Here is an 11,548-nt window from a genome sequence, read left to right on the forward strand (position 1 = left end):
AATGATGATGAGATAGTTAATGAACTTTTTGGTGATGAATTGAGTGATTTTAGTGATTTAAGTGAAATTGACGATTCAGATGCTGATCGTGATTATTTTCCTTCTGAATCAGAGAATTCAGTAGCAGATTCGACTAATACAGGTAAGAAAACCTTATTTATTTTTATTTAATACTTATTATTTATTTTTACTTTAATTTTTTTAAATTTTAAATGATTATTTTTACTTTATTTTATTTTATTGTATTTTACAATACGGACGTTTATAATCATAATTTGGGCCGGGACACATTTTTTATCGCGGGAATTTTTATTCATAATTTTAAATCAAATATTTTAATCTAGTTGACATATTATTTAAAATTTTAGAGAATAATCACGATGTCAATATTGAAAATAATCATAATACATCTGCTACCGTTTGGTTCGATGTATCAGGAACATACCAAAAACCACTTATCTTCAATAAGACTCCAGGTTTCAAAATTGATATTCCTGATAATGCCTCAGCTTTAAATTATTTTAAGTTATTTTGTAGTACAGATATTTTTGAGCTTATGGTAGTTGAAACTAATCGTAACGCTGAACAGTTTCTATCAAAGAGCAGGCTAACCAAGTCCAGTAGATTCTCTAAATGGTCACCAACAAATTTAGATGAAATTGAAAAGTTTATGGGCTTACTCTTGTGGTTTGGTTTAGTACAAATGCCGAGTTTAGAAAGTTATTGGAGTACCAAAATTAGATACAAAAATAATGTTGCTCCTAAAATAATGTCCCGAAATCGATTTGAATTACTCTTAAGATTTTGGCACTTTGCGGATAACGAGAAAACCCTTGACAATGATCGTATCTATAAAGTTCGTGATTTGCTTGAACGTGTTGTAAAAAATTTTCAAAATGTCATGGAACCAGATGAGTACTTAGCAATAGATGAGTCAATGGTTCCATTCCGTGGAAGATTGAAATTCAAGCAATACATACCGGGGAAGGCTCATAAATATGGAGTGAAACTATTTAAAATATGTGAAAAAAATGGATATACACATGATTTACAAGTATATGCTGGTAAAAATCAGGTAGATGGTAAAGGTTTAGCACTTAGAGTTGTAATGGAGTTAATTAGACCTTATTTAAATGTAGGACGCACTGTAGTTACAGATAATTTTTATACATCCATGCCATTGGCTCGTGAATTATTGAAGAACAACACACATCTGGTAGGAACATTGAGAACGAATCGTGTGAAGTTACCTGAAGTTTTAAAAACAAAATTGAAAAAAGGACAAATAATTGGAAAAGAAAGTACAGATGGGGTGGTGGTGGCGAAATGGCACGACAAACGGGATGTTGCAATGTTGTCTACCAAACATGGTATTGAAATGATCGATACAGGCAAAAAGAATCGAAATGATGTAACGATTTTAAAACCAAAAATAATTATAGACTACAACTCTGGAAAGGCAGGGATAGACTTATCCGACCAACTATCAAGTTATAGTTCTCCGATACGTAAATCAATACGATGGTACCATAAAGTAGCCACTGAAATTTTATTAGGTACATCGGTGGTTAATGCTTTAATTGTGTATAATATGAAGAAACTTCCAAACGAAAAAATTTCTATTACAAAATTTCGAGAAATGTTGGTAGATGAACTGTTAGGGTTAAATCAATCAACCGACATATCTGAAGAGCCGTCTAGTTCAAATAATAAACGTAAAAGAGTCAAACATGTTTTTGAAGAATCTGTAGAAAGGGACCATAGGAACAGGAAAATAAGAAAAAGATGCTTTCACTGCTACTCACAGAAAACCACAGCTTTAGGTTCAAAGTCAGCTGCACTTGCAACCAAAAAGGTAAATACGCTTTGTTCAACATGCAAAATGTATACATGCATTGAGTGTTTTAATAAAAATCATGTAAATTAATTATTAGATAAAATTATTATCTTCATTTTATATAATATAATTATGTGTTTTATTTAAACTAAAATTTAATTGTGTTTAATTTATCAGCTAATCGACAATTATTTGTTTTTAAACATTTTTTATGATACTTTTTAGTAATAACTAAACTGCTTTTGTAATAGTATTATTTTATTTATTTACAATAAACATTAACAGGTTATAAAAAATGACAGTATTTTACTTGTGTCAATGTTTCATAAGCACCAATTTAATTCCAAATTTAACTATACAAATGATATGTTTGTTATAACATAATAATCTTTAAAATTAAAAAAATGTTGTGTTTTTTTATACCAAAAGAATCGTCATGTTCTTCTCTACGCCATGGTAATGTTTCAAAATGCATTACCGTAACGCCACAAAAACTATAAGCATTTGATCAAATATGAATTTATGGTCGCCGGCGGGTCATGTGGCGTGGTAGTAATGATCAACTATGGGCGCCGGCGGGCATAAAAGTATAGAATTTGAACGTTGTAGTATGACCGCCGGCGGGCATATGGCGGTTAACGTGTTTTAACGATTGTTTTTCTTTCTATTATTTCTACATCACCAGTGATTGACAATTTGCCGACCGTGAATCGTATTCAGTTCCTGTGTACCTATTATTTATCTATGATATATTCGATACGGTCAAGACGAGAGTTTATTTAAAATTATTATTTAATTTATTAAAAATGTTGCGAATTTGATACAAACTGTTTCCTTAGTATTATTATAAAATAGGTATTTAATTTGTCATATGACGTAGTCATGTAGCATGTAGGTCTAGACGGTCTATTAGTTACTGTTTAAAATTGATAGAGCAGAATCGAATATTTGTAGAAGACGACTGTATTTTTTCCAGATGTTCTAACTATCGACAAAAATATTGTCATTTCAAAATGTCAAAGCGTTCATATCCTAGTGGTGCTTCAAAGAGGCAGAGAGCAATCGTAAAAGAAATCAACGAAAAAAAAATCATAAATTCTTTACCTAAGCTTACAGATTTTTTTTCTTCTGTTCCTCCCAAAGAAGAAACTAATTTAGTTTTACCAATATCCCAAGAAACGATAACAATTAACCAACAATCACAAGTATCTCAAAATCCTACTTTAAGCCTTAATAAATATTTCGTTGATTCTCCAGAAACAGTTGAGGACAATTCATTAGTATCAAATGATCCCGGAAATTGGAATACATTAACTGAGGAAAAACGAAATATGTATATTAAAAAAGGTTCCAAATTTTTTCAAAATAAAGATAGTGACTTTTTAAATTCCGCACGAAATTATACAGAATCAAATGGTAAAATTAAAGTGAGACACTTAACCAAGTCAATATTCACTCGTCAACTAAAAAATGGTGAAAATGTCGATAGATCGTGGCTTTTATATTCTCCCTCGAAAAAAGCTTTGTTTTGTTTTGTATGTCGTCTCTTTTCTTCTACAAAAACTGGATTTAGTTGTGAACAAGGATTTAATGACTGGAAACATGTTCATACGGTTGTCTTGGAGCATGAAAATAGCTTAATGCACAGAGAATCTGTCATGACTTTTTCTGTTAGGACCAAAAATAATGGTCGCATAGATCAAGAAATATCTTATCAAATAAACTTAGAAGTAAATTATTGGAAAGAAGTTTTAAAGAGAATTGTTGCTGTAATAAAATTTTTGTCGTCACGAGGAATTGCGTTTCGCGGAGAAAATCAAATAATTGGATCTCAACACAATGGGAACTATTTGGGCTGTTTAGAGTTAATAAGCCAATTTGATCCATTTCTTTTAGAACATTTAAATAAATATGGAAATCAAGGCAAAGGAAATCCTTCATATTTGTCAGCTAATATTTGTAATGAATTTATTAACATAATGGGGAGACAAGTGCTAAATGCAATTCTTTCGGAATTAAAAGTGGCTAAATATTATTCAATTAGTGTTGATTCCACTCCTGATCTTTCTCATATTGATCAAATGACATTCATTATTCGGTATGTTAATGATGATACTCCAGTTGAACGTTTTTTGGAATTTATTCCTATTGATGAACATGGATCTGAGTATTTATTTAAAGTTATTTTATCTTTTCTTGAAAAAAATCAGATTAGTTTGAATAACTGTCGTGGCCAGTCGTATGACAATGCTGCAAATATGTCAGGACAATATGCTGGTCTACAAGCTAGAATAAAAGAAAAGTGTAATTTTGCTATTTTTATTCCATGTGCAGCTCATTCTTTGAACTTGGTAGGGGTTCGTGCAGCAGAATGTGTTATGGAAGCAGTAAGTTATTTTCAATTTGTACAAAAATTGTATAATTTTTTTTCGAGTTCTACCTATCGTTGGAGTATCATGAAAAAGTGCCTAGGCTCACATCATGTTTTAAAGTCACTATCAGAAACTAGATGGTCTGCTCGAGCTGATGCTGTTACTGCTTTGTGTAATGGTTACAAGGAAATTTTAGATGCTCTAAAAACAATTGAAATAGATGATAAGACTTCACCAAATGTTAAAAACGAAACCCATGGCTTAATTAAGAAAATGAAAAAGTTGGAAAATATTGTTCTTACTGAAATTTGGAGTAAAATCTTATCAAGAATAAATGAAACAAACAAAAATTTACAAAAAGAAAACCTTACTATTGACGTCGGTTCAAAATTATTTGATTCTCTTGCTGGTTTTCTAAGTGAGATTAGAGATAACTTTTATTGTTATGAAAGTTCCGCTAGAGAAAAATTTCCAGATTCTGACTATAAAGATTTACACCAACGAACTAAGAAGAGGAGTATTCATTTAACATTACCCGGTGAACTGACAAACAAAAGTACATCGTTTTCAGGTAGTGAAAAATTCAAAATAGACACTTACTTCCCAATAATAGATACATTAATAACTCAGTTAAAAATTCGTGGTAAATCATACAATACAATAAATAAACTGTTTGGATTTTTCTCTAATTTAAAAAATTTAGAGACAAAAGAAGTACAAGTCCATTGCAAAACATTTGCGGAATTTTATCACGTAGATATTAATGAAAATGAATTAATTTTAGAATGTATACACTTAAAAGCGTATCTATCGGAACTTGATATTTCTGAATTCAGTATTTCTAGTACATACAAATGTTTAAAATCAAATAGACTAGAAGAAACATTTCCAAACATAATAATATCTTTCCGAATATTTTTATCAATGATGATTACCAACTGCAGTGGGGAACGTTCATTTTCTAAGTTAAATTTAATTAAAGAAGAGCTTAGAAGTACAATGAGCCAGAAACGGTTAAACTCCCTATCTTTAATGAGTATTGAACATGAACTACTATCAAGTTTAGATTATGAAAATGTTATTGAAGACTTTGCGAATGAAAAAGCTAGGAAGAAACCATTAAAGAGTATTTAATAATTGACAAATTTATATCATGTTTTTTTTTAAATTATATTAGTTTTTGTTTAATGAATTACATTTATTTTTTAACTATAAAACATATTGATGTATGAATAATTAATATCTTGACGTTATAATTAATAGGAAAGTATTTTTTGACCGTTTATTTTGAAAGTAAAATAAAGAATAAAGTAACAGAGATTTAAACAAAAATTCACTTTTTACTAATAAAGTGTAATATTTAATAAATAATATGCATTATGTGTTAAAAAATTTATATACCATAATTTAGTAGGTATTGTAAGGCCCCCGAAATATGTTGGGCCCGGGGCCCCGTAAAACCTTAAGACGGCCCTGACTACAATGTAGAACATCGATTTTTCTAAGTTTTTATTTTTATTAATGTTTATCTGTTCAGCGAGTTAGCAGTTTTTTTTAGTATATTTTAGGTGATTCTTATGCAAGTTTAAGCTATTTATTTAGAATTCCAGCAAATACCATTTGTGGAATCGTACCTGAAGTTTGTCAAGCACTGTCAGATGTATTGCAAGAAAAAGGATTTTTTAAGGTACAAAAAATACTTCTACAGTTTACAACTTATATTATGATTTATTATTTAAATACTTAAATTAGCTCAAAATAAACATTTTAAATAAAATAAATACATTCTTTTTGTTAAAAAAAAATTATTAGAAAAATTAAAACAAAAGTTTAACCTTTACTTTATAGTATATGGGTTGTTTTAAATATCAGTATTAAAACTATTCGGCATGTTTGGAATGTCTGTTACAGCTTGGTTTACAATAAAGTTATAATCTGGGTTGTTATTATACGTAGATATTGTATTGTAACTGCTAATTGAGTTCACGCTTGAGAATGAAATCGAAGGAACAGGAATTAAACTTGTGGTTGACATATTTGAGTCATCTTCCTCTGCGATGTCCAACAGAATTCTTTGGATTTGACGTTTAGCTTTTTTTTTTAAATGCTCAGCTTGAAGTCCTCTTAACTCGGACGTTACAAATTTTCCAAACACGTCAAGATCGTCTTCGTTTTCGGACAAAACCGAATAAGCTTTTCCCAATAAATTTTCAGAAGACAATTTCTTCTTTTTATTGCTTTTAGTACCAAAAGCAATCGATTCAGTTGGCTCATTACTAGTTGATGTATCGTTTAATGTCATATTATATTCATCTTCATTTTCTTCTCGATTTTGTTGACTATACTGAGCCTGAAAAAAAATAATAATGCATATTATTATGTACCTACTACCAATATAATTATTTAACACTACTTTTTGTACAATTTACATATTTAAAATAAAAAAAAACCCCGGGGAAGTAGCTTTTCTGTATGCATAGTAGGTGTCAACCTACAATCATGATAAGTATTAAGTAAGCATATATCATTACATCATTGTTTAATAATTGTTAATCGCTGATAATTGAATATAAAGTGTATCATAAATTTTATTAATTGAAATTAAAAAAATTGAAAATCCTAAGTCGCATTTTTTTTTTATAAGTGTAGAAAGTTTAAATTTTTACAAAATATGATAAATTTACGAACATTTAAAGTTATTTTGTAGTCAAAAATTTATAAAATTTTAAGTATTTTAAAAAATTAAATATTATATAATATATATTATTATAAATATTATATATTTAATATTTAAACCTAAGGTTTGTAAAAATTAGTACAAGATCCTCAATAATATATAATAATAATATTATAATTATTAAATTTTTTATAGGTTTCAAATTCTATTGAAGATTGGATTACAATTAGTAATGGATTAATGCAAAAATGGAACTTTCCTCGGTGTGTTGGAGCTGTTGACGGAAAACACGTAATGATACAATCACCGCCCAACTCTGGAAGTGAATTTTATAACTATAAAGGTTTTCATAGTATTGTATTAATGGCAGTTGTAGATTTCGAATACAAGTTTATATTAGTAGATATCGGTTGCAACGTTCAGAAATTGCGCCTTATTTGGAAGAACAATTACTTAATATGCCAACTCAAAAATTACCTGGAGGAAGTATACCTGTTCCATACGTAATACTTGGGGATTCTGCTTTCGGCTTACAGCCTCATTTATTGAAACCTTTTCCTACTGCTACTGAAATGAACAATATGCTTCATAGAGTTTTCAATTATAGATTGTCTAGAGCCAGAAGAGCTGTGGAAAATGCGTTTGGAATCGCAGTTAGTGTTTTTCGAGTTTTACGAAAACCTATAATGCTTAAACCAAATAACGCTGATCGTGTAATTTTTGCTATCACTTGCCTTCATAATTATTTACTTACTAAGAAAAACATTAGATCATTGTACACACCCTTTGGAAGCTTAGATCATGAAACTTCCGATGGTCAAATACTACCAGGTACATGGAGAGAAGAAGGGATGCCTACTAGTAGTTTATTGAGTTTAAATAGAAATGGACCAAAAAATTGTAGTGCAACTGCAAAAGATGTTAGAAAAGAATTTATGAACTATTTTGTATCAGTTGATGGAGAACTACCATGGCAATACAACCGCTGTCTACTAAACCTGGAAACGATACCTTCAAGTTTGGCTTAGTGATAATAGTATTGCATCATGTATAAATAAATAATGTACTTATTATTATTATCATTATTAACAATAAATATACAACAAACACTAAACAGTCTTGTAATTTTATAAAATTTGTTGGTGAATTTTATAAGGTTTGGTATATTTTTTAAATATTAATATATAAAGCAGCGAATTAAACCTTGATGAATTTTTCAGAATTTTATATTTAAAACTGTTTGATAGAAAATCGTTCGAGAATTTTTAAATTTTTATTATTGTAATTTTCAAACCTTAGATATATATACTTATAATTTTATGAATTTTCAACTACAAAATAACTTCAAATGTTTGCGATTTTAACATATTTCGTAAAAATTTGATCACTCCGTTCAGAATCTAAAAAATTGTACCTGCCTGAAATTATAATAGCTCAAATAGTAATATTGTAATAATAATATAGCTGTACAATAATGAATATATTATAGTAGGTATCTACTATATAATATAGCAACGGTACTTACTTAATTGCCTACAGTTTTTCTACCAACGTTGCCTTCAGTCGATAAAAATTTCAATGATTCGAAATATATTCATTTACTTTTGTACATTTCGTCTGCTCCTTGGCCTGTTCTAGTTATTTTTTCTTTCCTATTTTCGCCAGCATGTTGGTTTCTTAAACCGTGTAGTTTTCTTTGTATTTCACCTTCACTAGTGTTGAATGACACAGCTAATTGGCGAACAGCTTCTCCCCGAGCTAGTTTATCTTTATATTTAATATCTTTAGGATTCCATAAACAAGGATTGTTTTCATAATCAGAAATTATTTTGTGTGTTTCGTCAATTGTCCATTCTTTTTTTGAGGAAGACATAATATTAAGTTTTTAATATTTCGTTAAAAACTATACTTAAATAAATAAAATAAATAAATTTATTTAAAAAGTGTAAAACTTTTTTTTTCAGTGATAATTATTGTTATTAAATAATTTAAATATTTAATAATAAATATTTAGACAAAACTGTACAACGTTACTGTCAACTGTTTTGATTCCACAGTCGACGGTTATTTCGGACATGTTCAGACCGGCTCAAGAATTGTCACGAGAGTTGTGTCGCGGAAATTAGATAAGTGTACGACAGAAATGTAAACAATCGTTCATACATTGACAGTTTACTGTCATACAGTTATTTCGTGAAAAAAATGTCATCGTGTGAATGAGGCTTAATATATGTTATGTATAACGCGTCTTTCCGGTGACAGGTTAGTTCACTGACTGTTTCAAATTCTCTGCAAATCTGTCCTCAAGTATAATTATTCTGGCGTACGCATGAGTCAATGAGACTTTAGAATCTTTAATTTATTTGTTTATATCCTCTATAGACTCGATACACGAATCAATTTTATTATTATTTTCTATAAAATATTTATCGGTCACCGGCACCGAGCTGATTTTTCCTAGCTGAACTATTTGCAATTCACACGCTAGGACACGATCGTTGAACGAGAGTAATTGTTTATCATTAGTCTCGATTAAATTAGTGTGTAAATCTAGTGTATCGGTTATCTTTTCATCAAGCTTCGCGATTTTTGAACAATTTATTCCAATCAAATTAACGTGGGTGTCGAGTTCTTCGGAAAACTTTTTTTTCATGTCGCTGATCACCTTATTCAACTGACTGGACGGTGACCCACTGAACACATCCATGATAACTGAACTTATATTGTAAGATCTGACTTATTAATCCAGCTGTTATGTTCGTCGGTAAAACCTAACCAGCGGACGAATACTCGCTGACCTTTGGTGCGAATTATTTTATCCACTAGATAATCATCGGGTAGTCTCGTTTTACGAATCTCCTCCGCATAAAATCCACCAGCTATAATCTTGTAAGATATATGTATATGGCGTGGTCCGGTTCACTTTAATAATTGTAAATATTTCCGTAGACCAATTGGGTAGATATCCTTTGGTGAACACACCCTTGTACACGCTAACACGGACTTTATCGCCCACGCTTAATTTATTTTTTGTGGTTTTCACTGAGGTGTATTTTAATTTTATCAGTGCTGGGTCATTGTCGGCCTGTGATGGCGTCACGCCGATCGTGCTATGTAGTGTTGTATTATAGTCATTAATTAACTCTGGTAGAATCGATATCCAATCGCGGGAACCTCTACTAGTGAATTGCATAAACATTCGAACTTTCAAGCTTCTGTTAAACCGCTCCACGATAGATGCCTTTAAAGCACTGAAAGTACTATACATTTTTATGTTATACTTGCCCACTAGAGCCTTGAAATGTTTACTGTAAAACTCGCGCCCGCGATCGACGTGTAATAGATTAGGCCTATTCCGCGCAAAAATGATACTAGCGGCCTTCGACACCTCTTCACCACGTTTGGTTTTCAACGCAATACCGTACGCATATTTCGTGTAACAATCAAGCACGGTCAATATATATTTATAATTTTTATTGACGTCAGAATATTGTTGCATATCTGACTCTGTACTTTATTAACTGACTATAGTATAGTGTCGTCTAAAGACTGTAAAAATAACAATTGATTTAAATGCTTGGATGTTAATCGATTCCGTTGTTTGTTTAATGTCAATCCTGCCTTAGAAAATAATCTTTCGCTGGTGACAGACGTCGCAACAGGTACTAGATATTTGACGGCAATTTTGGATAGTATTGGATACACATTGCACATATCCTTCCATATTAGTAAAGGATCATCTGATAGTCTGGCATGACTGCTTTTCAGGTATAAATTTAATTCGAAAGGAAATCCACTCTCCTCCTGTAAACGTCCTCTATGGGATTTACGACTGGTAGATTGTTGAACATGTTTAGCATGATCTTGCCACAAATTGAATGACTGAGGTCCTTCTACAGCTAAAAAATAAAATAAATATTATGCATACATGTTACATAATAGATTTATTTTGTAAATGATTAATTGTATAATATTCATACTTGTGTTGTCTGTATCAGATGAACTTTCACTGGAGCTCATAGTCTGTGTTAGTTTGATCTCATTAGATATATACCTCAGCATCTTGGATAGTGCAACGGTGTCTTTAAAATAAAGTTTTTTAAATCGTGGGTCCAAAACAGTTGCCATACCCAAAAGGGAACAACTTTCTACAGAACTGAAACGTTTATCACATTGTACAATAATGGCGGATTTTAGCTGAAGTCCAATTTCTTGTTTTGGTTGGAATTCTTTAATATTTTTCTTAAGTATATAAACCATAGAAATCACCATACTTGTCGTTACATATTTTTGGGCACACAGTTCTTTGGTAGCAGCTTCTACTGGTCTTAATATATCTATTACATCTGAAATATCTTGTACTTCTTTTGCCGATAGCATATCTGGAGCAGAAATATGCCTATGAACAATAGTAGGATATAAAGGTATGTTCTGAAACCTCATTCCCTCATCCTTGCTCATCCTTACTCATCCTTGCTCATCCCCTCATCCTTGCTCATCCTTACTCATCCTTGCCCATCATATGAGGTATTTAGCAATTAATGAAACTGAGAATTATTATTTTTAATAATGTGTGACGAAAATTTTCTATGTTTTTAATGAAATGATTAAATTTGTACAGATGTTTGTATTGAAGTATGCATGAATGATGATTTACTACGT

General features: G+C 30.6%; 2 protein-coding genes and 1 pseudogene across 2 annotated transcripts; 1 reads left to right on the plus strand and 2 right to left on the minus strand.

Moving 5' to 3' along the window:
* The window catches only part of LOC149062665 (uncharacterized), a 410,648-nt pseudogene that overhangs the window by 29,306 nt on the left and 369,794 nt on the right, over positions 1-11,548 (plus strand).
* LOC149062669 (uncharacterized) lies at positions 6,071-8,516 on the minus strand. The gene is made up of 2 exons (XM_089222052.1): positions 8,412-8,516; positions 6,071-6,559 (listed from the first exon to the last, which is right to left on the minus strand). The coding sequence occupies exon 2, from the start codon at positions 6,509-6,511 to the stop codon at positions 6,071-6,073; it is 441 nt and encodes a 146-aa protein (XP_089078178.1). The 5' UTR covers positions 6,512-6,559; positions 8,412-8,516.
* On the minus strand, positions 10,412-11,026 carry LOC107169858 (uncharacterized). The gene is made up of 2 exons (XM_015519783.2): positions 10,867-11,026; positions 10,412-10,785 (listed from the first exon to the last, which is right to left on the minus strand). The coding sequence occupies exons 1-2, from the start codon at positions 11,012-11,014 to the stop codon at positions 10,412-10,414; spliced, it is 522 nt and encodes a 173-aa protein (XP_015375269.2). The 5' UTR covers positions 11,015-11,026.

Source organism: Diuraphis noxia, unplaced genomic scaffold (assembly GCF_037042655.1).
Source record: "Diuraphis noxia isolate RWA-SAM2 unplaced genomic scaffold, SU_Dnox_SAM2 contig0001, whole genome shotgun sequence".
NCBI classification, from domain to species: domain Eukaryota; kingdom Metazoa; phylum Arthropoda; class Insecta; order Hemiptera; family Aphididae; genus Diuraphis; species Diuraphis noxia.

Bases quoted from the DNA above. Each gene is read 5' to 3' on its own strand.
- LOC149062669 (XM_089222052.1), bottom strand. From the start codon at position 6,511: ATGACATTAAACGATACATCAACTAGTAATGAGCCAACTGAATCGATT.
- LOC107169858 (XM_015519783.2), bottom strand. From the start codon at position 11,014: ATGGCAACTGTTTTGGACCCACGATTTAAAAAACTTTATTTTAAAGAC. The intron at 10,786-10,866 runs GTATGAATATTA...TTTATTTTTTAG, and splicing joins ATCTGATACAGACAACACAA to CTGTAGAAGGACCTCAGTCA.